General features: G+C 45.0%; 1 protein-coding gene across 5 annotated transcripts in view; it reads left to right on the top strand.

Annotated features, from left to right (window-relative positions):
* The window catches only part of KIF17 (kinesin family member 17), a 44,735-nt gene that overhangs the window by 10,869 nt on the left and 11,540 nt on the right, over positions 1-22,326 (top strand). For 4 of the 5 annotated variants that reach the window (XM_060268669.1, XM_060268668.1, XM_035140616.2 and 1 more), the window contains exons 5-9: positions 1,416-1,868; positions 12,355-12,464; positions 16,685-16,832; positions 18,066-18,160; positions 20,586-20,719. In XM_060268669.1, coding sequence (XP_060124652.1) covers positions 1,416-1,868; positions 12,355-12,464; positions 16,685-16,832; positions 18,066-18,160; positions 20,586-20,719 — 940 coding nt within the window. The remainder of the gene's footprint in view (positions 1-1,415; positions 1,869-12,354; positions 12,465-16,684; positions 16,833-18,065; positions 18,161-20,585; positions 20,720-22,326) is intronic. The other variant, XM_035140617.2, reaches the window with a different exon arrangement.

Here is a 22,326-nt window from a genome sequence, read left to right as displayed (position 1 = left end):
GCTTCTCCATGGATGAAGCAAAGGTACTTGCAATTCTGCTTGAAATGAAGTTTTAAGAGCTGTTTGACAGTGGAGCTGACTCCCTCGGGAAGTGTTGGACTTTCCTTTATTGGAGGTTTTTAAGCAGAGGTTGGATGGCCATTTGCCATGGATACTTTAGCTGAGATTCCTGCATTGCAGGGAGTTGGACTAGATTAGGGTTGCCATATTTTGAAAAGCAAATAAGAGGATACATTTGCTGAGAGCGGCATAAGGAACCTTCAGAAACATACTGCCTCTCTCTCCCCTCACAGTGTGGCCGCACCAGCATTTGGGGCCTTCCCTTTCTGCCTGCTTGCATACAACAGGCTCTGCTCAGGTCTCTCCAAAGGGCCTCCAGCTGTTGCCCAGCCACCTTCCGTTCTCTCCCCCCAGTATAAGACAATAAGTGTTTGACAGTTTTAACAATGGCCAACCTGCATTTTAAATCCTCTCTGGTAACTTTGAAAGGCATAGCTTTGGAAGTCAGACATCCTTTCCCCCCAGATATGCAGGGCTTTCGACCACCTCAGTCTTCCAGCCAACCACTACACCATTTAAAAAGCGAGGCTATTGGGGAAAGGAAGCAGCGTGGGGAAATCACTGAATAAACATTGTGCTGCAATGGTGGGGATGCTTTCGTGCCTGCAAGCTGTGTTGGGGTTAGTATAAGATTCAGTCCCTGAGCACACACCTGGGAAAGGGGGAGGCATGTGGGGGGTGGCACTGTTCCCTTCCTCCTCTCTGCTTTTCTTTTCCTTCAATAAAGGTAGTTCCACCCGTGGCTAGCACAGGCATGTTTCCCAGCAAGCAAGGCCTTGATCTCGAAAGCCCCGTCCCACCATGCTGGCTTGCTTGCTTGCCTGCTCACTCACTGCTGCTGCTTGTAAGTGGCTGACTCGGCCACCAGAGTTTCCCCAGCCATTTCAGCACCTGCCTCTGATAAAGCACAGGTTTCCAAAGCAGCAGCAGCAGCAGCAGCACCGCCACCAGGCACCGTGTGTCCCTTCTTCGTCCCAGAGCAGCCACAGCAGCCACTGCCAGCAGCCATATGGAGCGCCTGGACGTGACATACTCGGGCGGCAACAATAAACCCCGGACATTTTGCATAATTTAAAAAATCCACCTGGACAGAAATTTTAAACCTTAAAAAGAGGACATATCTAGAGAAATTCAGACATATGGCAACCCTAGACTAGATGACCCTTGGGGTTCAGCTCCACAATCCTATGATAATCTGTAGAACTCATTGCTGCCTGATGCTGTGAAGTAGGGCTGTGCCAAGACATTTTCTCACTAATAGTGCAGCACAAGCATTAGCCTGGTATACTCTAGACAATTCAGGATCGTTCTCTTCTTTCAAGAACTCAACTCAGCCCAGACTCTTTTCCTTGCAGATGAGAGGGGGCAGGATCACCTGAGGGCTGCAAAGCTCAACCTAGTGGACTTGGCTGGGAGTGAGAGGCAGTCCAAAACTGGAGCTGTTGGTGAACGCCTCAAAGAGGCCACCAAGATCAACCTCTCTCTCTCAGCTCTGGGCAACGTCATCTCAGCCCTGGCAGATGGGAGGTGTAGGCATGTGCCCTACCGAGACTCCAAGCTGACTCGGGTGCTGCAGGACTCGCTTGGAGGCAATACCAAGACACTCATGGTGGCGTGCTTGTCTCCTGCGGACAACAATTACGACGAGACTCTCAGCACCTTGCGCTACGCCCACCGAGCCAAGAACATACGGAACAAACCCCGCATCAATGAGGATCCCAAGGATGCTCTGCTGAGGGAATACCAGGAGGAAATCAAGAAGCTGAGAGCCATTTTAGCTCAGCAGATGAACATAAACCATTTGCAAGGTAGGATCCCTTCATGTAGCTGCCTCACCACTTACTAAGATGGAATTGCTTATGTTCTGTGCCTCAATCATTGGGGGAAACCTCTGTCCACCAGTAGGGACAACAGCAGCTATTCTTCTAATCGGAGGTGGTGCCCCCTTCTCAACAGTTAGTTTGTGTACACACAACATATTCAGGAATCAATGGAAACTGAATTCTTGGGGTTTTTTGACACACTGCACACACAAACTAATCTATTGCACATTCCTCCCCATCTGCTGTTGTTGTTAGCATCCATCTGTCTTGATAGACAATAGTGTGTGCCTCTGGGGGTGATGTCAAACCATTGTGTTAGTAGCACAGAAGTGATCTTCCCAGGGCACAAGCCTGGGCAGTGTTTATGGAGGTTCTGGGCTGCCCAGGGCAAAACACCCCTTTCGGGGTGGTTCAAAGGAAAGCAGAGAAATGTTTGACACCAGCTTGGCTGCAGGAGTTGCTGGGAGGAGGCAGACCAGGCACCATCCAACTGTCTTAAGGACTCTACTCTGGATTTGTGTAGGGCTTACTCCTTAGGCTTCTCTTCTCCCAAATATACTCCAGAGGTTTAAGATCAGAGTTTTCCTTCTCTTAGTGGACTACCTTCCCATCAGAAATGCTCTTATTGAGAAAATGGTTTCATTAAAAGAAAAAAAGCTCATTGCAGATTGATTCTGTGTTATTGCACAGTACATACATTTGAAAAAAGATAACAACTGACGTAGGTGATTCCAGCCAGGTTGTATCTACAGCTGCCCAGTGACTCTGTGGGTAGGCATATACCAAGACTGCAATCGTCACTTCCTTTTCCCTTAACCTGGGGCATATGCAGGGAGGAAGAGGCATGGGTAGCTTCACCAAGGGAAAGGTTTTCAAATGCATGTTAAGTAACTATACTCACCCTTGTGAATGTCAGGCTTTAGAAACAGTCTAGATTGAAAACAGCATGTTGAGGATGTGCATGAACAATTCCAGACTGAGGTACATGTTGGTGCTACAAATGAGTTAGTGTGGACACAGTCTCAGATTAAGGATAAGTGCAGTGCTCCCCCCCCCCAAACAATGATCACAGGATACCTGACCCTTTCAGCATTATTTCAGGACCATTTCCTAAAAGGCAATATTACATTTTTTTAAATTCAAGCCATTATCTACCCACTATATCTGCTTCCTTTCCTAGAGACCCTATTGGGTGCTAAGATTGGCAGAGGGGACCCTCTTGGTAGTCCCTTTTCTCTCTAAGGCTGGGGGTGGTGGATCAGGAGAGACCCTTGCTGTGCAACTCCCTCCCCACAGAGGGGTGTCTGGTACCTTCATTATACAGCTTCCAGTGAATGCTTAAGATGCACCTCTTTTACCCTGACTTTTGGCACCTGTGTATTTTTAAGGGCCACTTTATTTTTTATGATTGTAAGTTGCTTTTAACTGTTTTAATGTAGTACCCCGCCCTGGGACCTTAAGGTGAAGGACAGGTTAAGAATAACAACACCAACAACAACAATAGAGATACAGCTATAAATAAAGGGACAATATGATCACAGGCTTGATCATTGCCCTGATTGTATTGCTGACATCCATCTGTCTCGGGAGACAATGAAGCAGTGTGTCCATTGATATGTGTCTGAAAACACCTGCATACCTTAGAGCAGGGGTCAGTAACCTAAGGTCCATGGGCCGGAAGTGGCCCACGGAGGTCGTTTGACTGGCCCACAAGGCGCCCCCGAACCGAGCTGTCTGCTCGTGTGCTGCGCTAAACCGGCACAACGCGGTGCGGGGACTTGCTTCTACAGCACCAGAAAACGCATCTGCGCACTCGCAGACGCCCAAAATCACGGGCGTGTTCACTCACATACACGCGCAATTCGGCCCACAGAGGAATCTCCGTGGGACCGATCCGGCCCAGGCAAGATAAACCTTGCCAACCACCCCTGCCTTAGAGGCCTAAGCTCAGTGGTAGAGCGAATGGTTTGCATGCAGGAGCATCTGGCAACTCCAGTTAAAAAGATAATGAGAAAAAGACCTCAGAGAGCTTCTGCCATCCTGGCTCAGGGTGACCCCTTTATAGGCTGAGATCTTGAGAAGTTTGCTAGAGTGGCTTTTAAGGTGTCTCAGTGAGTAGAGTGCATGCTTTGCATATATATTGCTATAGGTTTTTTGGGGGGGGACCCCTAAACCCTAATGGTCAGGGGTCCCTTTACCTTTACCTTGGGACCCAGGTGGCGCTGTGGTTAAACCACTGAGCCTAGGGCTTGCTGATCAGAAGGTTGGCGGTTCGAATCCGTGACGGGGTGAGCTCCCGTTGCTTGGTCCCAGCTCCTGCCAACCTAGCAGTTCGAAAGCACGTCAAAATGCAAGTAGATAAATAGGTACCACTCCGCGGGAAGGTAAACGGCGGTTCCGTGTGCTGCTCTGGTTTCCCAGAAGCGGCTTTGTCATGCTGGCCACATGACCTGGAAGCTATACGCCGGCTCCCTCGGCCAATAATGCGAGATGAGCGCGCAACCCCAGAGTCGGTCATGACTGGACCTAATGGCCAGGGGTCCCTTTACCTTTACCTAATCCCTAGAATTTAATAAATGGAGTTTTTATTGTTTGGGATGTGAAGGGAGAAATACAAGTTGCAGCAGAATTCCTGAGCTAGCCTATGAAGCAAAGGACCAGGCCAAGCTAGGGCCATTAAGAAACAATACAGGGCTACAGAGGGCCATTCATTGGCAAATCAAGAGAGCTGTCCTCTCCCCTTGCCCTGATTTTTGAGGCTGGGGATTTTTAAGGTTGCCAGCGTAACTGGGTGAGGTGACAGGAAAAGAATGTCTTGAGCAAGATGTGCTGGGAAGAGATGCCTTGGACTCCAGTACTGTACTGCTGTTGGAAACAAAACCCTCTTAAGATGACCATGCTGTAAGATCTGGACTCCCTCCATGCAGACTAAAGGTGTAAATATGGGAAAAAATTATATTTCTTAAAGCTACAGCAGTCTCCACTGCATTTTCAATTCTCCAAAGGAGCACAGACCCTACCGTGGGTGAGTGCTGGAATCCCCTGGAGTCTTGCTACCACTCAGCAGAGAGTGGGGGTGACACTCAGCTTTTGTAACACTGGTGTAAGAAGTGGGAACTGTGTTTCCTGGAGAGAAGGCCTAGGAGCAACATGCGCCTGAAGTCAAAATGAAGGGAGGAATAGCAGTATTCCTCAAGCTGATGGAGGAGCACCGAAAGCAGCATCATGGGCAGCAGATGCAGTGGTTCAGTAAAATGAGAATAGAGTGGGAGAGAAATCTCCTTGCAGAGCAAAGTGTGACTCCATGCCAGGAGCCAGTGGCAGAAGAAAAAGGTACCAAGGTGGCTGGAGTGGAGGAGGAGCTGCTAATTGATCTCTCTCCTACTCCCTGAGCTCCAGCAGTGGAGGAAGAAAATGCCTCAGGGGAGAAAGGCTGCAACCTGAGCTGCTTCTGGTTGACCCCTGGAAGCCGCCTGTGGAAGAGGAGAAAATGGAGGTGGCTGAGAGCCTGACAGAGGAGCCCGTGCCTGTGGAGGTGCCAGAAAGAGGGGAAACTGTTCCTGAGGAGTTGGGGGAGAAGCCAGCACCTACGGGAAAGGCAGTAGTGTCCTTTCTCCCTGAGAAGATGTTGATTATCTGTGCACAAGGGGAAATGGCGCTTTCTTCAGTGGAGGAAAACACAAAGGAACAACTCCAGCCTTCTGTCCGCTCACTGCCAAGGGAGCAGTTGGCTCCTCCTGAGTTGGTTTCGGTGGAATTTCCCCGAGCGAAAGAGGCTGCCCAGGAGCAGCATGAGGCTTGTGTGCCTGCAGAAGTGTGTGAGATAATAATTGCCAGTGGTTTTACCTCTTGGATGCCCCAAGATGGTCTGCAAGGGTTGGTGGCACCTGTCTTAATGCTGGGGGCAGCAGCCAGGATCACCCAGAGTCCAATGGGTTGAAGGGAAGAAAGTGACTGGGGAAGTTAGCCCCATGAGTAAGGAAAGGGGGTGGGGTTCTGTCCACCCATGTGGATGGGGTAGGCCTGGAGATTCTGAAGAAAGTGGCCCAGGTAAAGCCTGGTGGCGAGATTTTGATTTGAAGTTTGGGGCAGGGGATGAATTAAACTGGGCCCAAGGTAGGAGAAATGGAGAAGGGGATTCCCCCTTTGCCAGAGAGGAAGCAGTAGAGATCCTAAAATTGTGCTGGAATCTTGTTGTTGTTTAGTCGTTTAGTCGTGTCCGACTCTTCGTGACCCCATGGACCAGAGCACGCCAGGCACTCCTGTCTTCCACTGCCTTCCGCACTTTGGTCAAACTCATGTTGGTAGCTTCGAGAACACTGTCCAACCATCTCGTCCTCTGTCGTCCCCTTCTCCTTGTGCCCTCAATCTTTTCCAACATCAGGGTCTTTTCCAGGGAGTCTTCTCTTCTCATGAGGTGGCCAAAGTATTGGAGCCTCAGCTTCAGGATCTGTCCTTCCAGTGAGCACTCAGTGGTGATTTCCTTCAGAATGGATATGGTAGGTATGATCTTCTTGCAGTCCATGGGACTCTCAAGAGTCTCCTCCAGCATCATAATTCAAAAGCATCCATTCTTCAGCGATCAGCCTTCTTTATGGTCCAGCTCTCACTTCCATACATCACTACTGGGAAAACCATAGCTTTAACTATGTGGACCTTTGTCGGCAAGGTGATGTCTCTGCTTTTTAAGATAAAGCAATGACAAAAGCAATGACAAACCTAGACAGTTAAAGCTGTCTATTTTTTCTTTGTTTTTTTTTAACCAAGTCCAGGCCAAATTAAATAAAATCTGTAATCCTCACTTAATTTCTCTGGTCCATTCGCCAGTCCCTCCAGGAACCCAGAACAGGTTTCTTCAGGGACTTCCTTTAAAATCACTTCTTTAGCTTGCAGGAAATTTAAATTAAGCTTTACTCTTCACTCCCCCCCCCCCCCCGCTTCAGGGAGAGAGCTTTTAAATCCAATTGGTAACAAATTAAATGTTTCTTTTCACCTTCCCGGCAGGGATCAGGTTACTGTTTCATCAGTCTCACAATAGGGGAGGTCAACTTCCCTTTTACACCTCCTCCGTGTCCAAATCAATTCCAATTCCAATTGTTTTAAATAATTTACTCACGGGTCCCGAATTCTTTGATTTAAAAAAGGGAAGGAATCCACCACTCTCCATTGCCGGCACGTAGCTTCACTTCGCGAGGGTGACGATCGCTCTCAAAATGCCTCCCCGCGACTACCACTCAAGCTCTCTCCGGAGCTCTAAGGCTTGCCGGGGAGTTGAGGAGTCGCGGATCGGGGCACCGCTGAGCTAATTCGTCCCCAGGACGCACTACCTGGGGCTCTTTTGGGGAGGCGGGTCGCTATCTCACCCTCCCCCCCCTCGCAAAGCCGGGTTGACTCGGAGCTCAAGGCAGACCCTGCCATTCAGCGCTGGCGGTGGCCGGAAGTCCAGTTAAAGCTGTCTAGGTTTGTCATTGCTTTTCTCCCAAGAAGCAGGCGTCTTTTAATTTTGTGACTGCTATCACCATCTGCAGTGAACATGGAACCCAAGAAAGTAAAATCTCTTACTGCCTCCATTTCTTCCCTTTCTATTTGCCAGGAGGTGATGGGACCAGTGACCATGATCTTCGTTTTTTTGATGTTGAGCTTCAGACCATATTTTGCACTCTCCTCTTTCACCCTCATTAAAAGGTTCTTTAATTCTTCCTCACTTTCTGCCATCAAGGTTGTGTCATCAGCATATCTGAGGTTGTAGATATTTCTTCCGGCAATCTTAATTCCACCTTGGGATTCATCCAGTCCGGCCTTTTGCATGATTAATTCTGCATTTAAGTAAAATAAGCAGGAGACAATATACAGCCTTGTCGTACTCCTTTCCCAATTTTGAACCAATCAGTTGTTCCATATCCAGATATAAAAAAATGCTTTTAAAAAAAGCGTTTTTAAAAATACATTGAATTTTTCATTGTCGTCTAGTGTCACATTGTATATTGCACTTAAAACATTTTATTTGCACCTGTTTTGCTGAGACCTGTGTCTTGAAGTGGGACTTGAGGAGTTTGGGGCCTGATCCACAAGCAGCAGGGAGGCAGAAATGATATAATAGGAAGTCTCCAGAAAGACTGAACCTGTGATTTTTATCCCCTTGAGAACTGTTTAATAGTCTTTAATATTGGCTTGAATTGATAACTTTATGTGGAAATTGCAAGACCAGGACTTCTGTGTAGCTGTGTAAGCTACTAGAACTAAGAGCTCTGTGGATACCACAGGCAGGCTACGGCAACAAGGGGGTGGAGTTTCCATTCTTGGGACTAAGTTCAGCAACCATCCTGAAATACCACCATGTGTTTTTCTTTGTCTCCTTGCATGCTGCTGCTGCTGCTGCTGCTGCTGTTCAGTGATGTACATTTTGGAGGCTTGTGATGATTAAAACTGCTAATGGTGTTTAGGAATGTTCTGATAAGTAATGATGATAATGATGAAGGAGGGTCTTTGGAGGAGACAGCTGTGATACTAAGGCAGACATCCTGGCTTAAATATGTCATGGAAACGCTGTCCAATCTTGGCTGTCCAATGGGGGTGACTGGGTAAGTGGCACTGGAAGGCTGAAACAGAGACCAGAATGTACCTCAAGAGTAGGCATAGGCAAACTCGGCCCTCCAGATGTTTTGGGACTACAATTCCCACAATCCCTGACCACTGGTTCTGTTAGCTAGGGATCATGGGAGTTGTAGTCCCAAAAACATCTGGAGGTCCAAGTTTGCTTATGCCTGGACAAGAGGAAGGGAAAAGCCTGGAGAATTCCAGGGCAGCTGGAGATCATTTGGAGAGGAGCTGTTATTGTGTTTTCAAACACGACACTGTGCTATGATCTGCTTTGATATATTGAACTGAATGCTGTTAGTGCCATTTCTGTTATGTCTTTTGCACAGCTATGGAAAGCTGTCCCTTTTTCTAAAAGGGGGGTGGTGTTATACATTTGGGGGGACCCCCCCTAAACCCTAGAATTTAATAAATGGTGGAATTTTGATGTGAAGGGAGAAATACAAGCTGAAGAGGAATTCCTAAGCGGGCCTATGCAAAAAAACCTGGCCAAGGTAGGGCCATTAAGAAACAATACAGGGCCACTGAGGGCCATTGGCAATAGAAGAGAACTGTCCCCCCCCCCTTGCTCTGAGGTTTGAACAGTGACTGGGGGTTCAGAGGTTTGCCAAGGTAGGTGACAGGAAAAGGTGACGAGCAAGGTGTGCTGGGAAGAAGAAAGAGAACAAAAAGAGAGAGATCCGTTTTGGGCAGACTTGCTGAAGGCAGGCTGGGAGAAATGCCTTGGTGCCCGGTGTTGGACTGTGGTGGGAAATGAGCCTCTCTTGAGATGACCATGCTGAAAGATTTGGACTCCCTCCATGCAGACTTCAAAGGAAGACAGGCGCTGGGTGAGTGCTTGGAACCCCCAGGAATCTTGCTTCTGCTCAGCAGAGAGTGGGGGGTAGCACCCAACTTTTGTAACAATATATTCAAGCCCCATCCAAGAGGCCAGAGAACTCAGTTGGAGGAGGCAGTAGTGGGTTAGATGTACAAAGAAGTGGAAGTTTGGATATGCAGTTCTGTATTATTTTAAATACAAAAGGGGGGGGGACTCTGATAGGAAGGAAGGAAGGAAGGAAGGAAGGAAGGAAGGAAGGAAGGAAGGAAGGAAGGAAGGAAGGAAGGAAGGAAGAGTGGAACAATAGCCAGGACAAGAAGCATCCCAAGGTGCTACACCAGGCCTGAGCAATCCACACATTTAGATAAAGCGTGTGGTGCTGCCTCCTGGAACTATATCACTACAGAATATGGAAAGTGAAGACCTGGGAGCAGGAGCCATGCAGCCTTCCTGTTATTCTTCCCCCTGACCACAGACTGTGCTCACGGAGGTTGAGTGAGGTTGGGCAACTCTGGCCAGGCAAATAGACTCCCATCTGTCACTATGTGATAGAAGCCTGTTCTTGTTTTTTGTTCAAAAAATGTTGCATTTTAATATCATTTTTTGATTAATAAGTCAAGGTGCAAAAAGGAACAAAAGTGTCATAAAATGACAGAGCATTGCTATAAGAGTTTCCACTTCAAAAATAATATTTAAAATGTTAAATGAGTATTCCATGCTGCATTGGGAGAGCTAGGATTGCTAGGTTTCTAAGTATTATCTTTTGAAGTATTCTGACATACAAAATAAATAATTTTTACAACACAACATTGACACTAGGAATTGCATTGCTGTTGGGCACTAACCCAAAGGTGTCCTTGATGAAAACTAGTAAGTGGATTGAAAAAGAACCTACTCATGTGACCCTGACACAAAAACCTCGCACATACACTGTGTAAAATAATAAACATTTACTATGCCCCTTCTCTCTTTCCCTGCTCTCCTCCCATACCTGTCTTCTCCCCCAACCTTCCACCATCAAAGTCTCACATCAGACATAACTGATCTGTAAAGAGGACTTTATGATCTGAAAATAGAGATGATGTATGTACTTCTGTAACCCAAAAAACTTTAATGAAAACAATTTCTTTAAAAAGGTGTCCTTGATGGTGGCACAGCTACATTCTCTTGTTGTACTCCTAATTGCGATGGCATTTGCTATCATTAGGAAGAAAGGCATTTCCTCAGAAACTCACTCCCCTACTGCAGTTTAAGCAGGTTCGTAGTGGGAGGGGGGGGGTAGCCAGGTTTTACCCTGGATGAACCCTCCAGAGGGGACCATGGGAGACTCCCAGGCTGTGTGAGATTCCTCCGACTGTGGCCGTCCTTGGCTCTGGAGTCAGCTCTGATCCTCATCTTTCCAAGGATGCTTATTTGCAAGGGGAAGCAGGAAAACCTTGGGAGGCAAATGTCAGGATTTATCCCCCTTTCCCTTTCCTCCTGTCTGTTTTTGCAATTATGTGAGACAGAAATCATGGAGAAGGAAAGGGTGGAGAAGGCTGCCCTCCTTAAACTTGGGAATCATTGCGGATTGGAAGGCACCCAGCCAACCCCTTGAACTATCCTTCCTCCTTCTTTTGCTCCCCTCAGCATCTCAGAGATCAATTAAAAGTGGTGAAGAGATCAGAATATCACCTATATCTTTTGGAAACAGGAGCTTTTGTCATGATTAAACAATATAAATGGCAAATTCACAAGATAAGCACTTTGAAGTATTGTTTGCTTATAATATGTTTTCTCTCTGTGTGTGTTTGTACAGTATGTGTCTGTATCTAGAGGACAACTTGTATATAAAGAGGGCACTGTGTAAAGATTGTACAGTCTTATACTGTACTGCAATCTTAAGCATTTTTACTCATAAGTAAGTCCCACTGAGTTCAATAGAACTTACTCTCTGGTATGTGCCTGATCATTATCACAGTTTCTATTATTAATATAATATAATATATGCACAAGGGGGTGCTAGACTGAGTCTTTGACCCAGATGAAAGAAAGCCTAGTTTCGCCCCTGGTTAAGTGCTGGGAAAATTGTGATTTCCCACAGTGATTGATTGGTTTTACTTGGTACCTATATGCTGCTTTTCCACAATGAGCTGTACCCAAAGCGGCTTATGGCAAACATTCAGGACATTGATAAAGTACATTGATAATACAAATATACAATACAAAACAAGTCAGTAAATTAAAAATAATAAATATCCAACCATTCAGCAAACACAGAATAAACTCAATATTACAAAGAAAAAACTAATCTCGACATAAATACAAAGCAAAAATGAGAGTTACCTGACAATAACATTTCTAGCACTGGTCTTGCTGCACTCCAAGGAGCCTGCCTGGCTTAGGTGTGCTTCAGAGAGGGGGAGAGCTCTGAGGAGCTTGATAACAGTAAAAGAGAAATGTCAGAGAGCAATGATGGTCAGTCTGTTCCCTAGCCGCCTGGAAGTGCCAACTGCTGGTACAGGTCTTATTGCACTTCAGAGGCACCTCAGCATCCTGGCCCACATACAGTTCAGAGGGGAGAGGTCCTCTGATGACATACAGCTGGGGTAGACAAACAAAGGGTATGAAATCAAGATTGGCCACAGCAACTGAATCACCAATGTATATTTCCCATTGTTCAATAACAAAAGAAACAGAACATCCCAGGGTTTTGAAAGGCTCTTAATATATTTGTGGTCAATATAAACTATATCAAACTACAGTGGTACCTCGACCTACGAATGACTCGACTTACAAATGTTTCGAGTTATGAACAGAGTTCCACCCGCCATTTTGGATGCGGTTTAGATAGGATTTTTTCGACTTACAATTTTTTTAAAAAAATTCCCCATTGGCTTTGACTTACAAATTTTTCGACTTACGAAGGTCCGTTCGGAACAGATTAAATTCGTACGTCGAGGCACAAATGAATTCCTTTGGGTCATCAGGGAAAAGTGAGCTTTGCTACCAGGCCCCATTTCCAAGCTTTCCAGGTGTGCCATCTTCTCAGTCCTGTCCTTTCTCCTTCCTTAGTGGAGTTGTCTCATGCGCTGCCTCCCGAGGCTGCTCAGCCTGAGGTGAAGCCAGAGCCCTCTCTTGAATCCCTGGCAGATATTGAGAAAGAGAAGCAGCTGATTCGAGAAGTAAGTGGGGGCAACCCTATCTTCCTTCTGGCAACAGGGATGGGTGGGATTCCAGTACAGTCTTCCATGCACAAACTTGCCAGGTCACTTTTCTAATTAGCTGAACAACACATATTATGGTTTAAATTATGTTCCAGCATCTATTCTTTTGTCAAGTATTTGCTGAGTTTAATACCTAGCTTTTGGTAGTATGCCTTTATATTTTTCTACTGTGGTTATTGTACCAATATTTTGAGATACTGTTGTTGTAGTATATGCTGCATTAGTGTATTTTATAAACCACCCTGGAATCTGATAATGAAGGGTTTATCATTATTTTAATAACTAACTAACTAACTAACTACAGGTAGGTAGCCGTGTGTTGGTCTGTCGTAGTTGAAACAAAATATAAAAATTCCTTCCAGTAGCACCTTGTTGTTGTTGTTGTTTAGTCGTTTAGTCGTGTCCGACTCTTCGTGACCCCATGGACCATAGCACGCCAGGCACTCCTGTCTTGCACTGCCTCCCGCAGTTTGGTCAAACTCATGTTCGTAGCTTCGAGAACACTGTCCAACCATCTCGTCCTCTGTCGTCCCCTTCTTCTAGTGCCCTCCATCTTTCCCAACATCAGGGTCTTTTCCAAGGATTCTTCTCTTCTCATGAGGTGGCCAAAGTATTGGAGCCTCAGCTTCACGATCTGTCCTTCCAGGGAGCACTCAGGGCTGATTTCCTTAAGAATGGATAGGTTTGATCTTCTAGCAGTCCATGGGACTCTCAAGAATCTCCTCCAGCACCATAATTCAAAAGCATCAATTCTTCGACGATCAGCCTTCTTTATGGTCCAGCTCTCACTTCCATACATCACTACTGGGAAAACCATAGCTTTAACTATGTGGACCTTTGTCGGCAAAGTGATGTCTCTGCTTTTTAAGATGCTGTCTAGGTTTGTCATTGCTTTTCTCCCAAGAAGCAGGCGTCTTTTAATTTCGTGACTGCTGTCACCATCTGCAGTGATCAAGGAGCCCAAGAAAGTAAAATCTCTCACTGCCTCCATTTCTTCCCCTTCTATTTGCCAGGAGGTGATGGGACCAGTGGCCATGATCTTGGTTTTTTTGATGTTGAGCTTCAGACCATATTTTGCGCTCTCCTCTTTCACCCTCATTAAAAGGTTCTTTAATTCCTCCTCGCTTTCTGCCATCAAGGTTGTGTCATCTGCATATCTGAGGTTGTTGATATTTCTTCCGGCAATCTTAATTCCGGCTTGGGATTCATCTAGTCCAGCCTTTCGCATGATGAATTCTGCATATAAGTTAAATAAGCAGGGAGACAATATACAACCTTGTCGTACTCCTTTCCCAATTTTGAACCAATCAGTTGTTCCATATCCAGTTCTAACTGTAGCTTCTTGTCCCACATAGAGATTTCTCAGGAGACAGATGAGGTGATCAGGCACTCCCATTTCTTTAAGAATTTGCCATAGTTTGCTGTGGTCGACACAGTCGAAGGCTTTTGCATAGTCAATGAAGCAGAAGTAGACGTTTTTCTGGAACTCTCTAGCTTTCTCCATAATCCAGCGCATGTTTGCTATTTGGTCTCTGGTTCCTCTGCCCTTTCGAAATCCAGCTTGCACTTCTGGGAGTTCTCGGTCCACATACTGCCTAAGCCTGCCTTGTAGAATTTTAAGCATAACCTTGCTAGCGTGTGAAATGAGCGCAATTGTGCGGTAGTTGGAGCATTATTTGGCACTGCCCTTCTTTGGAATTGGGATGTAGACTGATCTTCTCCAATCCTCTGGCCATTGCTGAGTTTTCCAAACTTGCTGGCATATTGGGTGTAGCACCTTAACAGCATCATCTTTTAAAATTTTAAATAGTTCAGCTGGAATATCATCACTTCCACTGGCCTTGTTATTAGCAGTGCTTTCTAAGGCCCATTTGACTTCACTCTCCAAGATGTCTGGCTCAAGGTCAGCAACCACACTACCTGGGGTGTACGAGACCTCCATATCTTTCTGGTATAATTCCTCTGTGTATTCCTGCCACCTCTTCTTGATGTCTTCTGCTTCTGTTAGGTCCTTACCACTTTTGTCCTTGATTATGGTAATCTTTGTACAAAATGTTCCTTTCATATCTCCAATTTTCTTGAACAGATCTCTGGTTTTCCCCATTCTATTGTTTTCCTCTATTTCTTTGCATTGCTCATTTAAGAAGACCCTCTTGTCTCTCCTTGCTGTTTTTTGGAAATCTGCATTCAGTTTCCTGTATCTTTCCCTATCTCCCTTGCATTTTGCTTGCCTCCTCTCCTCCGCTATTTGTAAGGCCTCGTTGGATAGCCATTTTGCTTTCTTGCATTTCCTTTTCCTTGGGATGGTTTTCGTTGCTGCCTCCTGTATAATGTTACGAGCCTCCATCCATAGTTCTTCAGGCACTCTGTCCACCAAATCTAAATCCTTAAACCTGTTCCTCACTTCCACTGTGTATTCATAAGGGATTTGATTCAGATTGTATCTTACTGGCCCAGTGCTTTTTCCTACTTTCTTCAGTTTAAGCTGGAATTTTGCTATAAGAAGCTGATGATCTGAGTTATAGTCAGCTCCAGGTCTTGTTTTTGCTGACTGTATAGAGCTTCTCCATCTTTGGCTGCAGAGAATATAATCAATCTGATTTCGATGCTGCCCATTTGGTGATATCCATGTGTAGAGTCGTCTCTTGTGTTGTTGGAAGAGAGTGTTTGTGATGACCAGCTTGTTCTCTTGACAGAACTCTATTAGCCTTTGCCCTGCTTCATTTTGAACTCCAAGGCCAAACTTGCCAGTTGTTCCTTTTATCTCTTGATTCCCTACTTTAGCATTCCAATCCCCTGTAATGAGAAGAACATCCTTCTTTGGTGTCATTTCTAGAAGGTGTTGTAGGTCTTCATAGAATTGGTCAATTTCACTTTCTTCAGCACCGGTAGTTGGTGCATAAACTTGGATTACTGTGATGTTAAAAGGTCTGCCTTGGATTCGTATCGAGATCATTCTGTCATTTTTGAGATTGCATCCCATTACAGCTTTTGCCACTCTTTTGTTGACTATGAGGGCCACTCCATTTCTGCTACAGGATTCTTGCCCACAGTAGTAGATATGATAGTCACCCGAACTGAATTCGCCCATTCCCTTCCATTTTAGTTCACTGATGCCCAGGATGTCAATATTTATTCTTGTCATCTCATTTTTGACCACATCCAGCTTACCTCCACTCATGGTTCTTACATTCCAGGTTCCTATGCAATATTTTTCTTTACAGCATCGGACTTTCCTTTCGCTTCCAGGCATATCCGCAACTGAGCATCCTTTCGGCTTTGGCCCAGCCGCTTCATCAGCTCTGAATCTACTTGTACTTGTCCTCCGCTCTTCCTCAGTAGCATGTTGGACGCCTTCCGACCTGAGGGGCTCATCTTCCAGCGTCATAACTTTTATATGCCTGTTGTCTTTGTCCATGGAGTTTTCTTGGCAGGGATACTGGAGTGGCTTGCCAGTTCCTTCTCCAGGTGGATCACGTTTAGTCAAAACTCTCCACTATGACCTGTCCATCTTGGGTGGCCCTGCATGGCATAGCTCATAGCTTCTCCGAGTTATTCAAGCCCCTTCGCCACGACAAGGCATTGATCCATGAAGGGTCTCTAAGGGTAGCACCTTAGAGACCAACTAAGTTTGTCATTGGTATGAGCTTTCGTGTGCATGCACACTTCTTCAGCACTTAACCTATCTTCAGATAACTAACTAACTAACTAACTAACTAACTAACATATATGTACAGGTAACGTGTGTGTGTGTGTGTGTGTGTGTGTGTGTATTAGCATCATTGATAAAAACACCCAAGAAACTAGTGACAATGCCAGACAATGCTCTCTCTTTGGGAGAGCAGTCCACAGATAAGCCATCACAACTGAAAATATCTTTTCTCCTGACTACTTGATTGCCAGAGTTTGACCTTCTGATTTCAGCTGTGGTCCTAAGCACAGCCATTTGAAAAAAACCAAAATGATCAAACCTCTAATGATATTCATGGTATTTCCTTCTAGTTAAATATGCTTAGCAAAGTTTACATTAAGGCCAAGTTTCTTAAAAATCTAAAGTTTTCAATTCTCTTGAAAATATAAATGAGCAAAACCACTGTGTGTCCTCCCTCAAAAAATATGCTCTAGAGTTGGAATGTGACACACAAGGATCCCTCAGCTGTTTTCCTTGACCTTCTCAGGAGTATGAGGAGAGGCTGGCACGGCTGAAGGCTGACTACGAAGCTGAACAAGAATCTCGTGTCCGGCTTGAGGAGGATATCAGCGCCTTAAGGAATGCTTATGACATGAAGTTCCATACTTTAGATGAGAACCTCCAAAAGGAAGCAGGTATGAAGCCAGAAGAGTGACTGAATAATGTACCTTTGAGTTGGAAGGGGTGGGGTATCCTTGCACATCTCTATGACCAGCAGTTAAATTATGTTTAATAATTTCAGGCTATTAAGTTTCAGGTTAAATTATGCAAAGCAGTGAAATTAAAAGAACAAATGATGCAGACTAGGAGACTGTAGGCTGCGCTCTTGAATAGGATTAGGATGTACTATTTTGACATTCCTCTGTTCCCAGAGATAGTGCTGAGAGACAGCTGCTCCACCAGCTGATATTTGTAAATTAAAGGAAAAAGCTCCTGGCCTGATTTGTTGACAAGTCTTATCATTTGAGGAACAGGAAATGCTCAAGATATCCTCTTGTTTGAGCCCTGGGGCCTTACTTATGAGAAAGATCATTCCCCATCCTGGCGTTAAAATTCCCCCACACAATAAGAAGGTAGTTAGGATATCCAGTAGAGACTCTGTCCAACACTCATCCACCCTTTGCCAAATCTCTGCTGTCATGTCTGAGGTTGATACAAATCAGCAGTTGATACAAATCCTCTATCTCTGCGATCTCTGCATCTAAAGTGACAGATTTCAAAATACAGTAGCTAAACTGCCACTTCCACGCCTGAGCAAGGAAATTTTCCGGGCAGGTTGCTCCCATGTCCTAAAGCCCAGGAGCTTTAGCGAGTTTGTCTCCAGGAGCCAAATCTCTTGCAGACAGACTACGTCAGATGTGTCTAGGTACCTTTTAAAATCAGAGTCAGCTAATTTGTTCCTCCAGCCTGCAATATTTCAAGATAAAAGTTTTAGGGGCTGGGCTAATTCTTTATCGGTCAATAGTCAATCTGCAGGAGAATCTACCAATAAGGTGTGTCTGTTTCCTACCCGCCAGTCGGAAATCGACAGCTGATGGAATTCAATTATACTTTTTAACCTGAGGACCCTCTTTTGAGGCAACTTCTGTGCAATATGACTAGGAAGGGACTGGTTCTTTAAAGAAATCTGATTGCTGCTGTTGGCTTTTAGTATGTTTTAAGGCTTTGTTATTATTATTGCTATATTTATTATTCTGTTGTCTTAGTTATTGAAAGTGCCCATGGAAAGACAAAGTAGATATTTTAGAAGTCAATATATAAATACATAAAATTACATCACTCTCAGTTAAAAACTACTGCCTCTCTCAAGTTTAACAGAGCTTCAGGCTAAAACTCATTTTTTCTCTGCATTCCTTTCTTTTCTCTAGAAACCACCCAGACAGTTGAAGCTATTGCTGACCAAGCTTCTTTGCCTCCAGGCCTTCCTGAAGAAACTGAAGTGTCAGCCAAGGTACCCAGGAAGGTGAACTTCCCTCAACAGATAAAATGATGGCCATGCATAAACCCTTCAAAAATACTTCTAAAATGACACAAGATGTGTCAGACTGTACTTCATAATTTGTGGTGTCAGGGTCTGTGTAACATGAACCACGATGGCCATGCAGAGTAGCTCTGTCACAGGAGACTGGAGTGTGTTTCAGTTGGAGGGAATTTGGATTTAATAATAACAGGCATTTAACAATATACCATTTATATCACTGTGTTTAGGTATCATGATAGAAACCATGACTTAGATACACCCTCCTCCCCTTCCTTTCCCCGTCTTTAGGAGCAGCTGCAAAGAGACTGGGCAGCACTTCTGCTTCTGTCTTTGACTGACTGCAGTTTAGCATTACAATATGCCCAACCCTAAACCATGGTTATTCTTAGCTATGGGCTTTTGAAGCAAGCCAACTTCTGACTTAAACCAAATTTTTAAGTTGGTTTGTTAATACTTATTATGTTTTTTTATGCAATAAGCTATGCTTAATAAATAAAAAACCCAGATGTGAATGCTTCTAAATTTATCTTTGCAGCTACAGCATAGGTAGGAGAAGAGAAGGGAGGGGAGCATCCAAGCTCATTACTATCACAATAAACTGTGGATTATCATGACATCTAAGCATAGCCCTCTTGGTGTAATTCTTACAAGAGCCAGGTAAATTAGGTCAGCAGCGGAGGATAGTGGCTTCCCTAAAGCTTTGTAGCAGGTTCACAGCAGAGGAGTCTTTTAGGCCCAAACCACTTCTCAACCGTTATATCAGGCTTCCTCATACTCGGCCCTCCAGATGTTTTCAGACTACAGTTCCCATCATTCCTGACTTGCTAGCTAGGGATCATGGGAGTTGTAGGCCAAAAACATCTGGAGGGCCAAATTTGAGGAAGCATGTGTTATATCTTACAGGCTAGCCCAGTTTGAATATATGCTGTGTTGTGGTGTGCTCAGACACAGCAGTGGCATCTTGAAGACAAACCAATTTATTTTAGTATAAGCTTTCAAGGACTACTCTAATCCATTATACCAACTCCAAGTTACTAGAGGGACCCAGTGGTGGCCCATCCTGTTTCACCAATTGAAGTGAAACAGAAAGGTGCTTCTGCCCCCCCCCCCCGCTAACACCAGAATGCCCCCTTTTGCTGATGCTTAAGCACCCTTTGAGGTGCTTAATTATGGGATTCAAGTGAATTTAATGAACTGTGTCCGATGTAACAAATTACAGTGGTGCCTCGCAAGACGAATTTAATTCATCCCGCGAGTCGCTTCGTATAGTGAAAAATTCGTTTTACGAAGCGGCTCCCATAGGAACGCATTGAAGTGCGGTTTCCCATAGGGTGCCTCGCAAGACGCGAGGCACCCTATGGGATGAAAAAAATTCGTCTTGCGAAGCACGCCAAAGGAAACTTCATCTTGCGAGTCTCCATTGAAATCGCAAAACGCATTCGTCTTACGAAAAATTCGTCTTGTGAGGCATTCGTCTAGCGAGGTACCACTGTATTAAAGCCAGTACTTTTATATAGTTCCATGAGATAACTATACTTGAACTTAATAGGTATTCTCCTGGATTAAAACAGTTTTGAAAAGCAGACTAAGGGCTCATCCAGATGTATGCTTCTCCCACGATTTCTAGGCATGGGTCCCAGAGGTTTTCCCTGGGAAAACCCACTGTTTACTGCCGAATTGGAACAAACATCAGTCCTCAGAAAAAACAATTGTTTTTCCCAATTCTACAGTAAACAGCGGGTTTTCCTGGGGAAAGTGGTGGGACAAAAAAGGACCTCTTTGACCCATACCTAGAAATCATGGGACAAATGGAAGTGCGGATGAGTCCTTCAGGCACATGTGTGTTTATTTAGAAGTGAGTCCCACTAAGGTCTCCAGTAAGTGGTATAGGATTACATTCATGCTTTGCTCAGGAATAAATCCCACCGAAATAAGTGAGGCTAATTCTGGGTAAACATGCTTTAGTTGAGATTCCTTCACTGCAGTGTGCATTGTGAAGTCAGCAGCTCAGTTGCTCTGCTGGTTGATGAGAGAAGCATTTCCCTGTTGCCCAGCAACTTCAGGGCATGTCCAGGGAGCAAACTGTTTCCTCTCCCTTTCCTCTCCCAGAACCTTGCACAACAGCTGGGTTGGCTGGGACTGAAGTATGGCCGCAGCAAAACCAACAGCAGTGGGAACCAAGCACTGGATGCACAATGCTCCAGCAAGCCTTGACCGTAGACTTCAGACTGTGTGTCCAGTGGACGGGCCAGTCTTGGTTTCCCTTCTCTCAATCCATTCTGGAAGATTGGCAAAATATAGGATGTTGAATTTTGGAAACTTGTATGCGAATCAGCTTCAGTCCATCCCTCAATGTGGATATCATACATATTCAAAATGGCTGCCTCCCATTTTTCCTTACACTCAGGAGTCCAACACAACTGAGCCTTCTGTTCCTTCTGTGGCCCAGAATACGGAGAAAGCTGTCAGACCGGGGACACCTGGGACTGATGTGGCTGAGGAACTCCCAGTGGCAGTGAACCAGCAGCAAGTGCTTGCCAGGTCGGTGTGAGGAATAGACAGACCATCAAGGGGGGCCAATGTTTGTTGGACTTGCTCCTTTGCTCTGACCCAGAGAGGCTCCAGTGTGGGCACTCTAGGCCTGAAGCAGACACTGTTCCATTTTCCTTCCGTGTTGGGGGATTGGAGTCCCCGCATACACCTTCATTTCATTTCATTTTTAATTTGTATGTCCCCTTTCTATATCTATGCACAAGGCAATTTACAAGCTGAAGAAACAACAAAATATCCTACACCTCATCCAATACAAAAAGTCACAATAAAAACCTAACTTTAAAATAAACAACTTACGGTACACCATATAATGTAATATTCAATAATCCATTAGAATATACTAGTGCACAATAAAATTAAATGTCAGCAAATAAGAGTGAATTTCTGTTTAATTATTAACAATTACAATAAATAATTGCTAATCAATAATAACAACAGCAAGCCACAATGCATAAAATAACACAATACATACAAAACCATGTAAAAGGATCAAATTGAGAAACAAAGACACACAACTTATAAAATTATTTAAAAATAAAAGCCCTGAACTCCTCTCTTCGCAACTGCTTCTGCTGTTCTTACAAGTCACGGTCTGGGAAAGGCTCCTTGGCCTGGGGGGGGGGGGGAGGCAGGTGGAAAATGGCAACTTCTTCTTCCTTCATGACAGTAGATACTCACTTCATCCTCATTTGTCCCCACTTGCTTTTCCACCATGCTTTCCTTCTCATCCTCCCTTGGCTCAGCTTCTAAGCAACCAGGTATGGTCCAGAGCAGTGGTTCCCAACAGGTGGTCCGGGGACCCCCAGGGGTCCGCAAGCTATGCCAGAGGGGTCCGCAAGATGCTATTAGAATAAAAAATATATTAAATATATTTCATATGATAACAGATTTTTTGTTTTGGCCGCTTCCTGCATGAGCAGAGTCTAGCGCAAAACTAGAATTAGATAGAGGCAGTAGTTCTGCTGTATGCCGTTTACAAACACTACTGTTTTGCAAAGAGGCAGTGCGCGCATTCTACTAACGCTCACCTCCCCAAGATGCTTTGCGCGCGTTGGCTTCATTTGTGCGCTACTGCGCAGGTACCCTGTCTTCTCCATTCCCCTCCCTCCTCCCTGGCGCGCGTTGCCTCTTTGCAAAACAGTAGTGTTTGTAAACAAAGCGTTGTTTTTTGCGGAAGCTACAGTTTGCGTAGTTAAAAATGGACCGTTGGTTAAAAAGTGGTTCGTTAAAACGACAAAGGCCTACAGAGGAAGAGGAAGATAATGCATTTGATGTTCAAGCAACTGTAAAAAACGTATAAATATAAAAAGACTCTTAATTTGGCTCTCACTTTTTAATTTTAGGATTGGGAATTAATGGGGGTCCTTGCCACAATAGCGGCTCAATGAGGGGTCCTCGAGAAAATTTTGTTGGGAACCCCTGGTCCAGAGGATCTTGTTTCAGCTGCCTCTCCGGCTAGCCTTTGAAGTCTGTCTCCCTGCTGACCCCCACTTCCTGCTTCAGTTCCAACAACCTTTGAATGTGCAGGCTCTGTCTGGCATGAATTTTTTTTTTCCTTTCGGAGGAATTTATTTTCTTCAGTCCACTAGAAGATT

This window comes from Zootoca vivipara, chromosome 16 (genome assembly GCF_963506605.1).
Source record: "Zootoca vivipara chromosome 16, rZooViv1.1, whole genome shotgun sequence".
Classification (NCBI taxonomy): domain Eukaryota; kingdom Metazoa; phylum Chordata; class Lepidosauria; order Squamata; family Lacertidae; genus Zootoca; species Zootoca vivipara.
The sequence above is the reverse complement of the archived record's forward strand: the minus strand, read 5'-3'. Positions and strand labels throughout refer to the sequence as shown.